Raw genomic sequence first — 22,101 nt, 5'->3', positions numbered from 1 at the left:
AACCCATAAAATATCTGTACTTTATATTTCCGCTCCCTGCATGGATTACCTTCATTAATTTCATCTGCCAGATATCAGCCCAGTCGCTAATTAAATCAAGCGAAGTCGCGAACGTTTTGCATAGGGGCCGACACAACCCATAATCCGTCCCTGGTCTGGCCATTCTCCCATGACCACTGTCGTTATCAAGATGTTTTCGGTCACATGAACACCATTAACTGCATTCACTACATAGGGTCTCCAACTGCAGTCCTAGAGAGCTACTGTCCAGTAGGTTTTCTATCTACCTGGCTTCTGATGAGCCATAACTGTTCCTGGTATTTATCTGAGAACAGGTGTTGCTTATCAGAAGCCAGGTAGGATAGAAAATGTAATGGATAGTAGCTCTCCAGGACCAGAGTTGGAGACCCCTGGGATATACAAACTCCTCATTATATATAATGTCTTTGGACTGTGGCAGAAAACCTGCATTAGAGAGGGAGAGCAAGCAAGCTCCACACACACCAAGGGGAGGCGCGTTTCAAAAGCGCAGAACTAGATCTGGTGTTTACTGGTAAATAATTATTGTAAATAATTGTACAGACAAACTGGGTAGCCCATATTTTATGTCCATTTCAGCAAAGACAGTGTAGTGAAATGGCTATCAGTGTCTGAAATGCTCTTCTTTTAAACATGAAACTGCCACACACTTAGATTTCCATCTGAGGGAAATTCTTGTCCATGAACTGTTATCCCTGTGGAGCATTTGATAGGATACAAAAAATACATTTCATCCTCAGTATTACTTATTTATTTGCTTACTCCAACAAAGGGAACTAGAAATTATAATGAATGTATTATTAAAAACTTTTGATTACACAGAATCTATGTATCAGAATCACTGAAACCTCAGCAAATGCTTCAGTGCTCCGGATCCGACCAGAACACAAACCTCAATCATATTTTTATTCAAGGGCATTGTTTTAGACGGGAGAAAAAACTGATGCTGAATCAGACAACTGGAGTATATATTTTCTTTTATATTTCAGAAAATATAAAATAGATTGCTTGCAAAAATAGAATGAAGAGAAAAGTAAAGCGTGGTAATTCTTACTATATCCGACTGAAAATGTGATTTTCCTGCTCTCAGTGAAGCATGAGCTCCTCAGCAGCAAGTGGGACACAAAGAAATACCCCTTCTGACTGTGACTGTGGCTTCTGTCCCTTTCTCTTCTGAAGGAGACAAACGAATTCATTTCATGTTTATGACTGGCGTCTCATCCTGGGTCATGTGACCCTGGCAATGTATGGATGGATGGATGAAACCCATTCAGGATTTTGTATGATAATTCCTTACGCATTATTCATGTGAAAACACATACATTTGCAGTCTGTACTTCTTAAGTGTTTTTATATTCACTTTTGCTATATTATTTCAGCTGGAAATTCACCAGTAACACAGTGATGCTCATTCTGATCAGGTCAGTTGCATTGCTGACTGAGTTGGTTGTCCTTAGTACCCATGTGAATGAGATTGTCTGTGGCATTAATGCCCCGCGATGCATCACATCAAATGTACATGTACCGTGTGCTTCCTAAGGCCTCAGGGCCCTGGGAACTTATCTGGATGAGCTGTTATCTGAAAATGGCTAGATGGGAAATATCTGGCAACTCACCCATATATGGGGTGTGACGTTTTCAGACATGTGTGAGCTGTAAGCCTTTGAAAAGTGGATTCTGTGCACTATTGAAAGCTGCAATTACCCAGGAAATTAAACAAACTCGTGATCATGAGAAGAGATAATTGGGGTGTAAAGAAATCAGTTCACATTTTCAGCACTGTACTTGATAAAATACTGTTTTATTACATATAAATGATATATATATTAATAATACACTGCTCAAAAAAATTTAAGGAACATCTTCAAAACACATCAGATCTGAATGAGAAAAAAAAATCATGCTCGTTATATATACTGATATGGACTGGGTAATGTGTTAGAAATGAAAGGATGCTACATTGTTAGATGAAATTAAAATCATCAACCTACAGAGGGCTGAATTCAAAGACACCCCAAAAATCAAAGTGATGAAATAATGCGGCAGGCTAGTCCATTTTGCCGAAATTTCATTGCAGCAACTCAAAATCGTACTCAGTTCTTTGGATGGACCCCACATGCTTGAATGCATGCCTGACAATGTTGGGGCCATGCTCCTAATGAGATGATGGATGGTGTCCTGGGGGATCTCCTCCCAGATCTGCACCAGGGTATCTTTGAGCTCCTGGACAGTCTGAGGTGCAACCTGGTGGTGTCAGATGGACCAAAACATAATGTCCCAGAGGTGTTCTATTGGATTTTGGTCAGGCAAACGTGGAGGCCAGTCAAAGGTATCAATTCCTTCATCCTCCAGGAACTGCCTGCATATTCTCACCACATGAGGCCGAGCACCAGGAGGAACCCAGGACCCACTGCACCAGCGTAGGGTGTGATAATGGGATTTCGTCCCAGTATCCAGGGTGGGTTCTGCCTCGCACCCTGTGCTCTGGGATCAGGTCTTGGATCACGGTGACATTGTCTTTGATAAGTTGCTATGGAGGATGGATGGGTAGATAAATGTACTAGGCAGAGGCAAACTGTTCAGTAGTGATAATTTTTCATTCTGGTTCAGTGATGGTTCATGTGTACGTTAAACTTGAGCAGCTGAACTCTCCATTAGCTGACAGGTCCGTTAGTGTGTCGTAAAACCTTGCCTTTGTTCTTCGATTGTTCCGCTCATGTCAGTCACCGTTGATCCTAAACCTGTTATGACAACTCAACTGTGATTTTATGGCGAATCTGCAGGCTGAGGTGTTTTTGGGACAGTTTCAGGGTCTTATTTGGCTGGAGCTGTTAGTGAGAAAATGGCTGTATAAAACCCCAAAGAGATCTGATATCACAACCAACTTCGCGATCAAAGCACCTCTGGCAGCCCTGTGTGAAAAATATGAACAAAAAGTTATTTTTATTCACCTTTTATTTTTGCCCAAGAATTTATTAGAGATAGAAGGAAACAGGAGGATGGGATTCAGGCTTTTTTTGTTTTAACTGCAGTGTCACACGTTTGGCTGTGAAGCAGAGTGGATTAACTGGCTTAAATATTGTACTTATAAATACTGTATCTCCTCAAAATGTAATCAGGAGCTAGCGGGGTGTAGCTCATGTGTGACCATGACATCCAGCTGCTTTACATTATCAGTCCATATGCTGGCTTCATACTGGTGTGAGCTCTACTACTGGTTTAACTGGCTGGTGTTTCACTGTAATTAGTGCTTCTGCTGGTTTTACTGGCCAGTGTTTTGCATGCATTAGCGCTGCTGCTGGTTTTACTGCCCGGTGTTTGACTGGTGTTAGAACGTCTACAAAAAATATTACCTGGTACTTTGGGAGGAGCTTAGTAGGGCTCCATTTATGACATCATAAGTTCATATATGTCCATATATGGTTTCAGACATGCTTATGCCACATCTTGCGGATAGGGGGCCATATGGTTTGGGAAATAAGGGGGACCGTCAAACATTACATGCATTTATTAATGTGTTGTTTTTAATTGTGTTTTAAGGAATAATAAAACATATAGCAGGATGAATGTAAGCTAGCACATACACATCCAGTGGTGGTCCAGCCACAGCCGCGTGCTGTTAGCAGTAGGCACAAGTGTCCTTGTTTGCATGTTCTCCCCCTGTCTTCGTGGGGTTTCCTCCGGTTACTCCGGCTTCCCCCCACAGTCCAAAAACATGCTGAGGCTAATTGGAGTTGCTAAATTGCCCGTAGGTGTGCATGTGTGAGTGAATGGTGTGTGAGTGTGCCCTGCGATGGGCTGGCCCCCCATCCTGGGCTGTTCTCTGCCTCGTGCCCATTGCTTCCGGGATAGGCTCCGGACCCCCCGAGTCGCAGTAGGATAAGCGGTTTGGAAAAGTGATGGATGGATGGATGATTCTTTAGCGGGTTATATTTCACTGATAGGATTGTGAATGTTTTCAGGGTTCAAGTGGTTTCCCTTTGTTAGGCATAGTGAACATCCAGCAATAATGACAGAATGTTTTTGAGACATATCATTTAATTAGTGTCATGGCCCGCTTGTCTGCTCCTCCCGCGTGGCCACGCCCCCTCATCTACCCCATGTGGATTCCCCATGTTTACCAGCTGTTTCCTGTTGCTCTCATTAGTTTAATGTATTTAGTCCGCATTTCAGTTTGTTTCCCCAGTCTGGTCATTGATGCTGCCTGTGCTTCTATGTCTTGTATTAGGATTGTCTTCTTAATAAACCCCTCTTTCCCTGACTCTAGACTCCAGTTCGTGCTTCCTCACTCTGTGTCTCCCCGAGACGTGACAGTTAGAATGATTACAAACAAATAAAAAATACATTTTTGACCAGAGTCAATCGCAAACAGTTACATTCAGTTCACGTCTGTCGGGACCTGCTTGTCCCGCTCCATATCTCAGAACGCTCGAGCGGCTGCATCTACATCATTGTCGTAATCATTGACCATAACACCACGTATCAATTCATCCAGTTTGCTACGTGTGTCCCTCTCATTTTTCAACTTATTTAAAACTGTATCAATAACCCTTTGAATCATTGTGGGAGATGACGGAATTGGGTTAAATATCAAGATCCCGTTCACTATAACATTTTTCCAGCACGGTCTACACAGTTTTCAAAATTATCAAAAAGGAATTGTGGTTTTGGATTGTAGAGACATGAGTGCTGCTGTGGGTCTGAGCAGAATGCAGCGCAGGCCTTACGATTCTCCTCTAGGTTCTTGTCTATTATCGTATCCAGAATCCATACCACTACTCCTATAGTAAACTGTATAACATTCAGTGGTCTCATGCTTCTGCCCTCGGTGTCTTCCTCTGTTGATGCCAGCTCTGTAAATCCCCCGCTGACAAGCTTATCAATCTGGGCTGCCATTTCTGGGGTTTGCCATCCATCTGAAACTGAGAATATAAACACATTCAGACTTTGTCCATTTTAAACTAAAAAAGCACCAACACTGTACACTATGTGCACTCACCATTAAAACTATCAGCACTTTTTCGCTTAAGGTTGTCTTGCTTGGTCTCAGACTCCTCATGGTCGTCTCTGAAAGTAACCTCTGGTCTGCTTAATAGATCGCTGTTATCTGCAACTGAGAGTATAATCACTTTCAGGCTTTGCCGCATTTAAACAATAAAACCCATAGAAATAACTAACTATGAACAATAAATTCTTCTATAGCTTCTATTCCAATCCTTTGTTTCTCGATCCTTCCTCGAGCTTCACAGAATAGAAAACACATGGTCAAAATAATAGCAACATGTTTTCACAGTAGCGCCTGACAATTCTAACAATTCTGAAATACGGTGAGAGATTTAGCATACCTTCTGTTTAGCATTTCCATCATAGTGTTGAAGATGTCTCTGTCTGTTTCAAGCTTTCAGATGTATCTGCATTTTGTGCTCGTCACTCGCTTAATAAAGCGTGAGGCGAGGTTACCCCCTCCCAGCTGGGCGTTTCCATCAAGACAACAAGACATCCATCCATTTTCCAAACCGCTTATCCTACTGGGTCGCGGGGCGTCCAGAGCCTATCCCGGAAGCAATGGGCACGAGGCAGGGAACAACCCAGGATGGGGGGCCAGCCCATCGCAGGGCACACTCACACACCATTCACACACACATGCGCACCTACGGGCAATTTAGCAAGTCCAATTAGCCTCAGCATGTTTTTGGACTGTGGGGGGAAACTGGAGTACCCGAAGAAAACCCCACAATGACGTGGGGAGAACATGCAAACTCCGCACACATGTGACCCAGGCAGAGACTCGAACCAGGGTCCCAGAGGTGTGAGGCAACAGTGCTAACCACTGCACCACCATACAACTAGACATTATTCTACCAAGGTTTTTTCATGTGTATTTGATGCTTGATTCTAAATGATTCTAACTTACTAGGTACTATTAAATGTAATTAAATAACCATGTCCGCCATCTTTAAATAACAAAATATGTCCTGCTCATTTTCATAGACAGAGTGGCAGACTTGACTAAACTTTTGTAAAGTTACCCCTTAAAGCGCTTTGAATGAAATGTTTCATAGTGTGTTTTATACTTATTTTAAAATAACACATTAACAAAAAAGGGTAAAATAACAAAAATATATCCTTAATTCTTGACCGTTCCCCGTACCTCTCTGCAACGCTTCCATGGCTCGTGCTATAACTTCACACTCCTGCATGATTTAAAATAACGGCAAATTGATGTTGCGTGTATGAAAGGTAGCTTTCAGTGTCATTTCCATGTCATTGTAGATGATCTTCCGGAAGATCAGCGACGTTAAGCGTGAGGAGGAAGAGCGGCTGCGGAGGAAGAATGAGGCCCCCCTGAACCTGCCCCCCGACCATCCCGTACGGAAGCTGTTCCAGCGATTCCGGCAGCAGAAGGAGGCGCGGCTCGCAGCGGAGCAGGCGGCCAAAGAGGAGCTCGACCTGGAGAGCGGCACGCTCCAGGTCCTCAAGGACGAGGGTCACGACGTCGTCGCCACCACCAGCCTCGTCACCGTGACGGAGAGCCCCGTCACCTCCGTCTCCTCCTCTGCCCCCACCTCCGAGCTCTCCGACTGCGTCAAGCCGCAGACCCCGGCACTAAACTCCTCCATCATCTCCGGTGGCAGGAAGTCCACGGAGCCTGCGAAGGGGAAAGGGTGGGGCCGGTTCAAGGAGGCAGTGGTGAGCGGGGAGAACTGGGGCAAGGTATCCAAAGCCGAGTCTCTGGAAACCCTTCCGGATAGAACTAAGTTACAGGAAGAGGCCTCCCTGAAGAAGACGGACTCGTGCGACAGTGGGATCACCAAAAGCGACCTGCGGTTAGACAACGTGGGGGAGGTCCGGAGCCCTCAGGACCATAGCCCTGTCCAGCCTGGGCTGAAGCACGTCTTCTACCCCATCCCTGAACACACCATCCAGGCTTCCTTCCAGGAGCTCAAGCACGAACTCAAAGAAGACATCAGTGCCCTCAGTAACCGGATGGCCGCCCTCGAGAACCAGCTGGCGGAAATGCTCCGGATACTCAGATCGAGGAAAGGCGCGGCTTCCCCCGAGCACATCTTTGAAGTATCACAGCCGGGGTCGCCTGAATCAGACAAGGAAGACACTTTCTCCTAATGTCTGTGGGTCTGGACTTCCCAGCAACTGAGTTTACAGGAGCTGGCCCTGAGTCTTGGCTCTCTAACAGGGTAGCATGCACCCGCTACATTCTGGGAAAACACTGGATCACATGTCCATTCTCGCTTTCCAGTGACTGAGTATACAGGAGCGGTTCCTGGATCCTGGCTCTCTGATAGGGTAGCGTGCACCTGTTGTATTCTGGGAAAACACTGGATCACACGCAATAGAGCTTGTGCAAAGCAGCAAGTCGACATTCACATGAGTGAATTCACATGAGGCCACATTTCGAAATGAGCTTTTTTTCAGTTTTGCCATGAAATTAATTGACGATGTGGGGAGTAATTAGATTTTTCAGTCAGAAATGATAATTAAATAGCCAACACTCAGGATCATTTTTGACACGCATGGAAGAGCCATACTTTTGCTGTTCGCTGACTCCTAAGCCTGATAATAAATATTCGTTCACCTTTTCAGTGGAAATAATTAAATTAATGTTGATGTGTTTTTCTGCACAAAAGTGATCATATCAATTGAGTATTTAAGTAAGGAACTAAAGGGTTGCCAGTATTTTCCAGCACCTTTCTCCCAACCTTAAAGTATTACTAATAAGTGTTTGAAGTGTCCTGAAATTATAAAGATCATTTGTGTTGATCCTCTGGTTCCCTACACTGCTCTTTTAAATGTCTTCCAAAACATTCACCAAAAAATTAGAAAATGTTGAATGGGTTTCCCTGTGACTCTGTCCAGGATAAATGATGGATGGATGGATGGATGGATGGATGGATGGAGTGTGAAAATGTCTTATAGTCCTTATAATCTTGCCTTTCCTTACTTTTCACTGACATCCTTTACGTCTTTTAATGCATTTTAAAGCTGACCCTTCACATAGTCCATAGGTCAAAAGATCAATACATTGTTTACATTTCATTTTTCTCAGATCGTGATGACCGTACATTTTTTTTCCATAAAAATGTATAAATGATGCCTAATATATGATGATTGGATGATATATATTTTATATATTTACGATGAGTTAGACATTGTAAATCATTGAATATTAGATATTGAACAACTGCAATCTGTTTCATACATATGACAGCTATCAAATCTTGTATTTCTTTCAGAATTTGAGAATTCGCATGTTAAAATGCTCTGTCAAGCAGCTTGAAATACATCCAGGGCCTAACACTCAATTTGACTTTCAGTGTCCAAAGTGAATCAATTTGGCAGCTAAGTAGTGCACCAGGAAGGTCCACACTCAGAATGTGCTTTAATCATCATCGCTTTATTTCTGTTTTATTGGCCTTAAAATAATTTTACTTTTATATCTGGTAAAACATTCACAAGCTCTTTTATATTTTTTATATATCATAGTATGAAACAAATCCGGTAAAATGTATACTGTGTTGGAGGCCAGCAGGGGGCGTAGTGGTTAGAGAAAGGCCTGCAGGTGGCAGTTCTCGGGGAGCACTGCTGTTTGTACCTCACCTATCTGAGCAGAAATGCTTTGGTAAAGATGTATAAATTGTATTATAAAAATGGTAACCTTGAAATGAAAATATAGCATAAAATATTGTAAAATGAATAGGAAGAGTTATATAATGAAAGTGAAGAGTGTGATTGTGGTGTATGGTTGTGTGGGGTTAAGGAACAGCCACCTTACAATGCGTGAGGCTTTATATCAAACTGACTGATATTAATGGTCTGAGGTTCCACACATAACAACATGCAGCCGTAAAGTCAGTATTTCTTGATGGGAAGTACAGTTTTGCAGTTTGGGGAAATTGATTCTGAGGGATCATTTGTATTGTTTCTTGCATGTCTGAAAAAGGAATGAAACTAATAATAAATGACTTCTTTACGTCATAATCAGTCAGAAGTGTGTATTGTTGAAATGATTTATTTCCTCAGGAAATCCATTTGTAGATAACATTTCAGAGCACTTTTACAGTATATAAAAAACGACATAAAATAAACTTCAAAATTGGAACATGAGGGTTTGGCTTTACCTTTTCCTTGTGGCTATTCGCACCTCAGTCACGTGTCCTTCTTTTACTGCAATGCTGAATACTTGTGGCTGCCAGCTAAGTCACATGACTTGTCCATGTCGTAACAAAGTTTTGGAAAATTACTTGAGTCAATTCAGCATGTAAGATTTACACATCTATTCAGTGGGTGTTTAGTTGGTATTCAACGGCTATTTATGAAAAATAAATTTCTACATAGAAAAAAAAAATATCTAAGAAATGATGACCGTGTGATCTGTCCCAAAATGTAAGTCTAGGTGATGGGGACTATCGACAATACAGCCTCATCTGCAGCAGGACGCAATAAACGCCAATAACACCAACATGTCTGCCTGCCTGCTGTTTTGTTATGTATTTATTGTCATATCTGGAGACGTGGATTGTCCAGTACACAGATTTTCAAGTAAATGAATATCAAAGGGCATGAATACAGTAGTAAAATTAGTAAAAATTGTGTGTTTTTACAAACCACTTAAAAAAGGGCCAATATAAAGTTTACCACTAAAAATGGCTATGCACTAAAGCAAGGTTCCTCAATTGCAGTTCTGGAGGGCCAGTCTGTGACACAGTTTGCAGGTTTCCCCGCTCAAACACACCTACTAAACCTGGCAATTGGCTGGTGAGCTGAAGAAGGTGAACAGGGAAATCTACAAACTGTGTCACAGACTAGCCCTCCAGGACTGGAATAAGGGACCCTGCACTAAACTGTCATGTTAAAAGGACTTTTACAATTTGCCAAATTAGAAAAGCATAGACAATTTCACTCCTTGTTTTTAACATCACTGTTGATGCATTCTAAGGCATTTGAGACGTTCCATGTGCCTGTATTTATTTCTTGAATGTACTGAACTATAACACTGTAAACCATATATTGAGGAAGGGGACCAGCAAGCCTGTACTGTTTAATGGAACTTTGTATGTTCTTGTAGCAAGCAATATAGTTAATGAAGATGAGCAACTAACTTTGGCTTTTGGCCCCAAAAACCCATCCATTATTATTGTACAAAGATGTTCGTCTGCTAATCTCTCTCATCTTCTCCTTCTTGTATCACCAAATATTTTTCTTGCCTTTTCCTTACCAAATATGTACATTTTGAAGAGCAATTACTAAAAGATAATAATAAATATATTTGAAAATTGTCATGTATCCATGTATATTCACAACAGTACATGATTTATGCACGTGCTGTCGTAATATTTCTTGCATTGAAAATTGTACTTACTGTAAGCACAGAAGTAATAAAGATCTTTTTAATATATCATTTGATATGTGGTGAATTTATTGTTTAGTTGAATTGCAGCAATCAGTATAAAACATTTGTACATTAATGTAGTAATACGCGCTTACTTAATGCATTAATTAACTAGTAACTAAGTGTTAGTTTATCATTAATCAGGTTTCACAATTCATGTATTCCATGCAGGAACTATATTAGTTAATTATTAAGTAATTAGCTAATTGCTAACTAATATAGTTCCTGAATGGAATATATGAACTGTCATGATTGATCAATGATGAACAAGTATCATTAATATAGCAAGAGCTGTATGGCGTCGATAGAAAGCCTTAATCTAAAAGAGCCACCTGACAGTGCATTGGGGGTGTTGCCCACACCTGGCCAAGGTGTTACAGTCTGAGTCCAAGTGATTTTTACAGGAACGACATGTCCATGCAGTATCCATGCATGCTTCCAGTGCAGTGCAGTGCGGCAGTATCATGCAGCGGGGATGCTGCTCAGCGCTGTTAGAAGCAAAAGAGCAACGGATGATGCAAAGGAGTGGGATAGACTGCAAGAGCTATTGATTCAGTCTGCCAAGAGAATGGAGCCTGTCAGGACGTTTAGTTTCTCAGCGAGAAAACGTTCCAAAGCTCGGAGTCCAGGCAACGTGTGGGTTTAGCAGGAAAATGGAGATGATGTCCTGGAGGGCCCAAAGCACTGTCCAAAACCCCCCTGGAGAATGCTGGGAAAATTGCAGTCAACAAGCACTATCTAAGGAATCGGCATGAGTAGAAGCAAATCTGGAAGGGAGACTGGGGAAGCATCGCTCTCAGGGTACCAGTCTGGAGCCGCGCTACAGGCAGACTCAGGCTCAGAGCCACCACTGTGGCAGAAGCTACCTCTGATGAATGTGAGGTACCAGTATTTACAATACCAGCATATTATTCATCCTTTGACTCTATTTTCAGAAAATTTCGTAAAATAGAAATATAGTGAAATAGAAATCTTCTAACAACTAGCCGAGTGCTAAAAGATTTGTAAATTACTTTACATTTACATATGATTGTCCGTAAGTAATGTGTTCTCACCCAAGCCTTGCTTTTAATGGGGCTTGTTAAAGTGGATGAAATTTAAATACATGAGTTCGCTATGTCAGTTCAGCTACACAGTCTACCTCCCTGTGCGATTTTGTGTTGCTAAAATCTCTTGTAATGCTGAAGGAAAATGGTGCAATATGCTAATGAGTGCTGCTTTTATTCCAGGCGTTTTCCCCTCAGTATAACATGCAGGTGTATTGTAGTGTTGCACACTCTCCTGCTCAGCTGATGTGCGATTTACTTAAGAAACGCTGGCAGCTTTGAGCAGTGCAGGTACCCAGCTTCCTGTTTGCCTCTTTCTAGGAGACCTGTTTAAGCCACATGTTAATGAGGTGACTGTTGTGCTGGTACCCACAATCTGGTCCATCACATGCCACCCTAATTACAATTTTAATTCTAATTATATTTAAATATTACCTTTTTTATGTTCTGCAGTTCTAACACACTGCATCAGAATGCCACACGACTGCTTTTATGTTACTCAGTTTACCCTGCAAATGAAACAGGATGAAATAATATAAAAGAGGGCTAAAACTTACTGCTCTTCAGTGATTCTATCTTTACCATTAGCCGATTAAGTCCTGCTTTGTGACAGCGTGCATGAATACCCCCCCCCCCCAGAGCAGTGTTGACATACCATGAGTAACTGTCTTTTCATTTTCTAGAATTAGAACCATTTCTTTCTGTAATCCTGATATAGGAAAATGCAAAATCAAAAGGCTTGTCGCTGTAGTTTTGCATGACCTCTGCAGACAGATCATCGAAGAGCACGATCTGCGCTGACTGCTGGAGAGAGTGGGCCAGCTGGCCCTTGCTGGGACTGCCAGGCCTGGCTGATGCTGGAGCCAGTATCCAAGTGACACATGCCCCCCCCCCCCCCCCCCCCTCCCGCAGAGCTGCTAGATGAGTGTGGCCGAGCAGCGAATAAGATTTGCAGGCAGAATATTATAAAGAATATCAGAAATCACGCTCCTTGCCTAACCAGCAAGATCTCTGCGCTACTTTATCTGGATTAAATGGTAACTCTCTTTCCACCTGAAAGCATAGCTACTAAGAAGCCGTGAGGTCAGGGACGGATTATGGGTTGTGTGGGCCCCTGGGCAAAACGTTCGGCCCTTGTAGGCAGAGGATCAAAGAATGTAGGCCCTCTAAAATAGACAAACGAAAATACATTGTTGATTAGCATTGCAAATTGTTTTGGGCTAGGGGCCCCACGGGCCCCCTGCACTCCAAGGGCCCCTGGGTAGCGGCCCCGCTTGCCCGGTCCGTAATCCGTCCCTGCGTGAGGTCTTCCTTCTTACTCAGTCTCTATAAGCTAATGAACAGAATAAAATCTAATCCATATATCTTCTTAGCCTAAACTATATTGATTTGCCTGTACTTTCTCAATTGTGCTTAACAAAAAACGATTTAGCTACTGTCACGATCGCCGTAGAACGGATAAGGCGAACGGGCAGGCGGGCAGGAAGGACCAGGCAGGAAGGCGGAATACGGGACAAACTAGGGGTTTATTCGGGAAAGTAAGGGCAGGACGGAACACTGGCATCGACAAACATCAATGACGGACAGGGAACCAAGGCAAGACACGGACTGAAATACACAAGACTGGGCAAACATAATCAGACACAGCTGGGTACGATCAGGGAAGCACACGTGGATAATCAGGGGGCGTGGCACACACGAGGATCGTACGAGCCGGGTATGACAGCTACCCTGCAGCAGAAACATTTTAAACAGCCTTTTGTCCATGTAGAAAAGCCAAAATAAATCATTTTTGTTGCAAAAGATTCAAATTAACCTTTGATCACGAGAGGCTTTTTTTTTTTAACGGACTATGGAAATGAATCACTTACCACAAAACAGGTATTGCCTATTTTTCCTTCGGAATCCTTTGAAAGTACGGCTTTCATTAATCCTATCGGAACAAAGGTTCTACAGGAACAAAGCACTAGCACGGAACACCATTTGATTATACTGTACACAGTCTGGCCAGTGACAGGAGGAAGAAGACTGGGTGCTTGTACAGGAGTGCTGTTTTATGTGGATCCTGCTGAATTTCAGCAAATGACTCTTAGAGTAAGCAAAAACAACTTACGATGAGTGATCCTATTGGATGGTAACAGAGGCACACATGCATGGTTATCTCTGGAGAGCCTGCCTCAAATTGGAAAGCTTGTGTCTGTATGGGGGTGGGGGGCAGACTTCATTTTGGCAGGGAGTATGATGCTAGCTTTCCAAAAGGTTAGGCTACATTTAAACCAGAGAACTGGGCCTCTTTCGGCTTTAATTAGATGACCCAGTACAGCACTGCTGTGCTACAGTATATATAGCTTAAAAGTGTTAAAAGTGTTCTCTACTTAAAAGGAGTAGAGAAGTATAATTCCTTGGTTCCTATAACTGTTTATATGTCAGATACTATCTTAGGAGGTATTTTTAAAAACCTTCATTCCATTCTCTGGCAAAAGATTCTGAAAATCCAGCGAAGCTATATTGAATCAGCTGAAATGTTGTACATGGATTTGTGCTGTACAATTTTCTGATTGGATGTTTCACCATCAACACTCCCCAGATACACCTTCCAGGAATGCGTCAGTGCCAACAGGCTCGTAAAACTCACGTAAGTATTCATTTTCAAAGTCATGAGTTCAGGATTACATCAGGTAATGACATCAGGATTAAAAACTATTTATTTGCTGTTCTGCTAACCTTTACAATTCAATAAATCACAAGTTAATTCAATAAATAAATTGGTTACTTTTTTGTATTTCAGCCTTGATAAAAACTTACAGGCAGTACCTGGACATATATATAGTTATATGTTGAAAATATACTGTATATATTTTACTGATTAATTTAGGTTGCTCTTAAAATCATTTTGGTTCCTTGTGTTTGATTAAACAGACTTTAGCACTTTTTGACAAGATCCATTAGTATTGGAAAATATTCATCATGGACGGTGAAAAAAATCATTTAGTCTGACTGAAGACGACTAACAGATCACACACGAAATAAAATTAACGCAGTTGCACATGTATATATTTTATGAATATATTTGATTTTTTTTCCCTGTTACTTAACTGAAGGGAAAATTGGTTGAAAAGAAGCAGAAAGTCAGGCCAGTTTAATTAGTGATGGAGGTGTGTCTATAGCGCCCCCTTTGTTTGGGGCTCCAGAGCTGCCTGCTCACTGCCTGGTTCTGTGTGTGTGCAGTTCGCCTGCTCTCTTCTGCTGTGTGTTTTCTCCTTCGGCAGCCAAAGTCACCTCCTTCCATACTTCTATCTCCTCTCTCATGTTCTCCATATGAAGTCCATGTTAACTAGTTTTGGCTTTCGTCCTGGAGTCATACAAAGAATCTGATGATCTTTATCCATAAATCCATAACGTTGTACACAAATTTTTCCTTTTGATCTCTAACTGGGACCACCATTATGGCTCATGGCTGCCAGTTCACATCATGGGCGAAAGCCACACAATTCAGGCAAGATTTTTCCTGGAATTACATGGAATTCCACCAGGAACACTGATTTACTCCTGCAGTTCAAGGAGAACCAGTTTAAGAATGATGGTCTTTTGACTGCCTGTAGTTTATCCTTTGTAGAGGATGGGAAATCCAGGATGGACCAAGATAAGCGTCTGGAAGAAGGATAGGTGATGATAAAACCTATATTGTTTTACATAAATATAAATAAATGTAAAGAAACCCTTGCAACAACTGTGCCCCCTGGTGAGCGTCACAAGAAATCACATACAGTTAGAGCTCTCTGTATTCTACACATGAGGTGAGGCCTGTTTTATGATAACAGTTAAAGCTGAATTGTCAGGACTTTGTAATGGGTAAGTGGTTGCAAGCTGGATGGATGGGTGGGTTCAGTTTAATTGGTTATTGATCAGATGGCAAATTAAAACGAGGAGTACATAGCAGTCTTGAAATGTTGTAGAGACATCAGGGGAAAATAAATTTTAAGCAGATATGTGACGTACAAGGTCAAGACCTTGAGTCGTTTCTCCCAGTGATTTTCAGGTCACTGTAACATAACAGGAAGCCTTTGACAGCCCATGTGACTGATTAGCCAATCACGGATGAGAAAACAGGAAATCAGTTGCTGTTAAAATGACCTTATAACTTGTTAGACATTGGATACATTACATGTAAGTCCCCATTTAATAACACACCATCTTGACATATTTAATCATCTAACAGCCCTATTCTGTGTAGATGCAGAAAAGCTTTTACTGTAATTGTTAAATCGGTGTCAGGATGCAAGAAGAACTCATTACCACCACCCAGAAACATTATCCAGTGCATTACATGCCTGAAAGTGCTTTGCACTTGGGCAGTATGTCCACTGGAATTATATAGCATTAAGCAAAATGAATTATGAACTCATTGTAAAGTCCGTAAGGTGTCACACCATGGGTCTCCTACAAACCCACCAACTTACATCACTTCCTAAGGCTGAAATCCCGGAATGTCTATTAGGCCCCTGCTATACCTTAAGTCGCCCCATGATCATGTGACTTAAATGATGCAATGGCTTATTTATCATTTGTATAAGTATGAGTACAGGTACAGTGGGGTGCTTCTTTTCATATATCCTAACACACACATACACACAGCCACAGAAAAAATGAAGAGTCCACTCTATATTTTTAAACAAATCTGCATTTTTAAATCATGGCGTAATTGTGGTTCTGCTGGCAGAAGGGTACGCTGAGCAGCAAGATGCTTTCAGTTTCAAAATTTTGAAGACAGCAGTACTGCTGTGAAGTGCACGGCTGGGACAGTTCGTATCAGGCTCCCCGAAGCGGGACTTTGTATTTCACTCATTTCTCACTCTACAGGTGTGCGTCTGTGAATCATACATTTTGTATTGCAAACTGCAGCCTGGTTATTCTCTCTTTCACATTAATGAAGGGCCTCTTCTTGGCGTTATGGACCTTCAGTCCTGCTTCTGACAGCCAGATATGAACTGTTCTACCAGTGCACTCCACACTGCACTTAATGTTTCCCATTCCTTTTGAAGGTCACTTGATGTCATCCTCCGATTCATGAGAAACTGTCAGATAAGTTAACAGTCACCTCTGGCATTAGAATGTCGCTTCCGCCCTTAACCAGACTGGTTTCGGGTCGTTCCCAGTGTCTCCTGCTTCACCTTATTCTTGTCTACTGCTGTCTTATAAATTTTGAACCTGGAAGCAACCTGCTGCTCAGTGTAGCTTTCTGCCAGCAGAACCAAGATTATATGGGAGTTTCTGGGAATTTTGCTAAGGCCAGCAGGTGACAACCTGCTGGTTTGGCAGCCTCTCACGTGATCTTGCAGTGATCTTTGTATCTCACAGTTTCTCATATCCTTCTGCTTTGCTTCTCTCTGCTCACGAAAGGGACCAAATTTTTTTAAGCAGTTTTTCCTTAACCCAGGGGGCTTGCACCCCTAACCCCCACGATATGGAATGGTCAACTGTATTTTGCGACCTTCTGGTCTAAGCACGTACAGCAATGGGGTGTTTCATAATTGTGCCAGCAATGCAGTGAGTACGACATGCTATTGGTGTTACTGGAATGAGAATATGGCCAGATTCACTGGCAGCCAGACCTCCATGACATATTCACTGCAGGTGATTCAAGAGAGAGTTTTCTACTCTCTGCCCGCAGGCACTTTATCGCAGTAATTTAATACTGCGTCTCACACCTACAGATCAAACAAAGCAATGCTTCAGAAAATATCTGCAGCCACTCTCTCTAATAAATCAAATCCAGCTAGCAAATGATTAGGACTGTAAAGTGATAAGGGAAATCCTTAATGTGCTTTTACTGTTGCATTACTGTTACCAACACAATGCACGTATTATTGACAGTCTGTCCATTCATCCATCAATCCATCCAACCATCCAACCATCCATCCATCCATCCATCCATCCATCTGTTCAACCATCCGTCCGTCCATCTATTCATTCATTCATCCATCTATTCATCCATCCTTCCATCCATCTGTCTATCTATTCATCCATCATCCATCCATCCATCCATCCATCCATCCGTTCATCTATTCATCCATCCATCCATCCATCCATCTGTTCATCCATTCATCCATCTATTCATCCATCCTTCCATCCATCTGTCTATCTATTCATCCATCATCCATCCATCCATCCATCCATCCGTTCATCTATTCATCCATACATCCATCCATCCATCCATCTGTTCATCTATTCATCCATCCATCTATTCATCCATCCATCCATTCCTCCATTATTGCTCATTCAGTAGAGAGACACAGTGAACCTGGAGTCCTGTCCTGGCAGCACAGGGCATGCGGCAGGGGATCACCCTGGACAGGATGCCACTAACCCTAGCCATGTAAATTGAAATAGATATTGAGATAAAACCCGCACAGCACTGTGAAGAGGAATAATTAGACTTTGTAATAAGAAATGAGATACTGATAACGAGCCTTAATGGATGAAACGCGACAGTGCTGTGAAAAAAAGAGAGAACTAAATGCACGTGTTTCGGACCCCTGTGAGCGTAACTGATTACAGCACCCAGTCCACCAGCTGTGAACCACACACACTTTACACACCTAGCTCACCTTTCTTTAAGATCTCTGCCACGTGTGTGCAGAGAAATCAATGTCCCTATTGATCTAAGCAGGTCTTCAGCGGGTTTATTATGGCTTCTAATCCAGTTTCTAATGCCCCAGAGTGCAGACAGACATGCATAAAACACAACGAAAGAAAAATGGATGGATGTTGAATGGATTCTATGTCTAATGTAAGAATATCAAGCTTCCAAAAAGGCTGCTTGTTGATATTCTGGTATATAATCCATTCCACATGCCATTCCTGAGTTCTGTGGGATCAGGAGACTTCCAGCACACAAGAGGAGGTTGAGGCACACATGGAAAACAGCGCGGAGGAGCGCTTGATAACTGGGCATGAAGTTAACAACTCTTCACACTGAAGGAACTGGCTCAAGAGGTTAAGTAAGCTGGGCAATGAAGCACAGCGAGAAACAGGAATGCAACACAGCTGCCTCAATACTCAGGTGAGGGAGACCTGATAAGGGGCGTGGCTACAGTCCATCCTCACATACAGAGCAAAACGGGCTCGGTGAAAAGTGAAGAGGAATCTCTCTATTCTGTTCTAGCTAATTATTACGAGGAGCATATAAAGTCTATATATTTTCACTAAAAATGCAAATGATCTTTAATTTGGAAGAATATTCTCTTAGTCTATATCTGTTTTATCCAAGTGTTAGTTGCTTAGCAAAAGCCTTTATTGAAAGAGACACTTTCCATCTGTGCAGCTGCAGATTTCAGTTATTCGGGGGACGCAGCCTCCTTAAGAATGACAGCCAGCAGGCAGCACAGCCACGTTTAACCACAGCGCCCCCTACAGATGGTGGAGTCAAATGTGGAAAGAAAGCAACATTTGTAGGAAAAAAGGAGTGTAGTGCAATACCACAAAGGTTCCCTTGGCCTTCCCTGGCAGGTACCATCAGCTCAGGCCTGTCACAGTACCCCTGCCTGCCCCCTAGTAGGCGCCATCGCCTTCAACCCGTTGCAATACACCTGCCTACCCACCCACATTCATAATCTGCCTCGCCTTGCTAGAATGCAGGTAAGCCACCAAGGCAGAAGCTGGACAGCAAGGAGAAGCGTTCTGACCTTGGTGAGCAACGTCTAAATTTGGCTGCATATGGCACCTGGTTTCATTTTCCAGAGAAGATGCCACTTGCCAGGGTGTCACAAGACCGACACTTTAAGCAGCCAAGATCTTGCTCCCAGGCAGCAGGTTGCGGGGGCAGGAGTCTGAGGAGAGGCCTCCCCAGGGCGGCTGATCCCCTGAAGTTGGAACACACCCTCCAGTCCCCTTTCTTAAAGATTGGGGCCCAGTTTGCCAATCCAAAGGCACTGTCCCCAACATCCACGCAATATTGAAGAGGAATGTCAGCCATGACAGCCCAACAACATCCAAAGCCTTCAGGAATTCGTGTGAATCTCATCCACCCCACAGTCCTACCAGTGAGGAGTTTTTTAACTACTTCAGTGACCTCAGCCATTGTGTTGGGTGAGTCCTCTGACTATACTTTCTTCAAGACAAGGTGCATCAATGGGATTCCGGAGGTCCACCCCCTGACTATATCCCAAGATCCAGTTCTCCATCCCTGCTGTAAACAGCATGGGCAAAGCCCTACTTTCCAGAGTCACCTGTCAGTTTGCCTGAATTTTTTCAAAAAGCTGTTTCCCTCACCGAAGTCCCCTGTATTACCAGGCGAGGCTTCAGATTCCTTGCTTTTGCTCTATATGAGAATCATTTCATATGGGAAGGTTTAGAATAATTAAAAACTGAGCATTAGTAGATAATATTGATCGTCTCGTCTCTGTTAAATCTCATACTTAAGGGGTTACCGTGGCCTGAGACAAAAGCTTATTTAGCAGATGTGTTTTTCACAGAGACATTTTAAAAACCTAGTTGACTATTGCTTGCTTTCTCTTTTTGGGCTCATTAAAATGTCTATAGTCGATAAGAACATAAGAAATTTACAAACGAGAGGAGGCCATTCGGCCCATCAAGCTTGTTTGGGGAGAACTTAACTAAAAGCTCAGAGTTCTTAAAATCTATAAGAACATAAGAAAGACATAAACCAACCAGAAGCAAAATTGAACTACAGATGAAACAGTGGCTCACTGGGGAGCACTGGGATCTCACACCTCCATGGGTGCGGCTTCAGGCCCCGCCCCCAGTCTGGGCGTACCTGTGCAAGTGTCCTCCAATCCTCAGGCTGCATGCTATAAAAAATATTAGTTGGTGGATGAATTGTTGTCTTCAAGTTGCCCATGATGTGTCCTGCAATGGCCTGGAGTCCCTTCCAGGGTGTCCCCCACCCTCTGTCTACTTTAAATTGACTCAGTCTGACTGCAACAGCCTTGCATAATCAGCATGCAACATGACGCCACTTTTAAATAGGTATAGAAAACAATCCTTGGGGATTTAACACGGAAAAATTTGATTTTTTTAATACTTCAGAGGCAGAATTTCTCAATAATATTCAGTACAAAATTGAGGGCCGCTCAGCCAGATTGGTACTTGTAGTTTTATACTGGGGGATTGTGGAGTGACACCATAGTGTCATAGTGGACTTATGTTTTCTGAGATGACTGTTAAAATGCTGGCCTGTTCTGATGTTCACAGAGGCCTCCTTGAGGTGCTCCCAGTGTCTGTGTGTACGCACTGCTCTGCTGTTTGTATGTATACTAACAGAATGGAGGATATCTTTGGATCGGCTTCAGCAAGCAGCCCATGACGTACACCAGCATTTGGTGTTCCCTCTCTCATGCCAGAAGAAGGAGCCTATTTAAGTATTTAATTAATATTATGCAATAGAAGAGACTGTATTAGTCAATACCCCTGGCTATCTCCTAAATATTTAAAGCGGAGCATACATGGCATAAGGCAGAGCATACAGGGCATAAGGTGAAGCATACAGGGCATAAGGTAGAGTGTACATGGCATAAGGCAGAGCATACAGGGTATAAGGTGGAGTGTACAGGGCACAAGGCGCAGTGTACAGGGCATAAGGCAGAGCATACAGGGCATAAGGTGAAGCATACAGGGCATAAGGCAGAGCATACAGGGCATAAGGTGAAGCATACAGGGCATAAGGCAGAGCATACAGGGTATAAGGTGGAGTGTACAGGGCATAAGGCGCAGTGTACAGAGCATAAGGCAGAGCATACAGGGTATAAGGTGGAGTGTACAGGGCACAAGGCGCAGTGTACAGGGCATAAGGCAGAGCATACAAGGAATAAGGTGGAGTGTACAGGGCATAAGACGCAGTGTACAGGGCATAAGGCAGAGCATACAGGGTATAAGGTGGAGTGTACAGGGCACAAGGCGCAGTGTACAGGGCATAAGGCAGAGCATACAGGGTATAAGGTGGAGTGTACAGGGCATAAGACGCAGTGTACAGGGCATAAGGCAGAGCATACAGGGCATAAGGCAGAGCATACAGGGCATAAGGCGGAGTGTACAGGGCATAAGGCAGAGCATACAGGGCATAAGGCGCAGTGTACAGGGCATACAGAACACAAGGACATAAACATGCTGTCCATAATGTAAATACACTGCTCAAAAAAATGAAAGGAACACTTTGAAAAGAGATCTCAGTGGGATAAAAAAAATAATCATGTTGGATATCTATATTGATGTAGACCTGGTAATGTGTTAGGAACAAAGAGATGCCACATCGTTTGATGGAAATAAAATTATCAACCTACAGAGGCCTGAATTCAAAGACACCACAAAAATCAAAGTGATGAAATGATGTGGCAGGCTAGTCCATTTTGCTGAAATTTCATTGCAGCAACTCAAAATAGTACTCAGTCCTTTGGATGGACCCCACGTGGTTGTATGCATGCCTGACAATGTCGGGGCATGGTCCTAATGAGACCACGGATGGTGTCCTGGGGGATCTCCTCCCAGATCTGGACCAGGGCACCACTGAGATCCTGGACAGTCTGAGGTACAACTTGGCGGCATCAGATGGACCAAAACATAATGTCCCAGAGGTGTTCTATTGGATTTGTG

General features: G+C 42.8%; 1 protein-coding gene and 1 long non-coding RNA gene across 2 annotated transcripts in view; one reads left to right on the top strand and one right to left on the bottom strand.

The window, feature by feature from the left end:
• LOC125715929 (potassium voltage-gated channel subfamily H member 1-like) overlaps positions 1–9,036 on the top strand; it is a 91,399-nt gene extending 82,363 nt beyond the window's left edge. The window contains exon 12 of the mRNA XM_048988012.1: positions 6,313–9,036. Within this exon, the coding sequence (XP_048843969.1) occupies positions 6,313–7,164 (852 nt within the window). The 3' untranslated portion in view covers positions 7,165–9,036. The remainder of the gene's footprint in view (positions 1–6,312) is intronic.
• On the bottom strand, positions 1,884–13,531 carry LOC125715930 (uncharacterized). The gene is made up of 3 exons (XR_007384225.1): positions 13,365–13,531; positions 5,039–6,688; positions 1,884–4,961 (listed from the first exon to the last, which is right to left on the bottom strand). It is a non-coding gene; the product is annotated as an uncharacterized LOC125715930 (long non-coding RNA).
• Between the last annotated feature and the right edge of the window lie 8,570 nt (positions 13,532–22,101).

This window comes from Brienomyrus brachyistius, chromosome 20, assembly GCF_023856365.1.
Source record: "Brienomyrus brachyistius isolate T26 chromosome 20, BBRACH_0.4, whole genome shotgun sequence".
NCBI classification, from domain to species: Eukaryota; Metazoa; Chordata; class Actinopteri; order Osteoglossiformes; family Mormyridae; genus Brienomyrus; species Brienomyrus brachyistius.
This window is presented reverse-complemented; position numbering and strand designations above follow the sequence as displayed.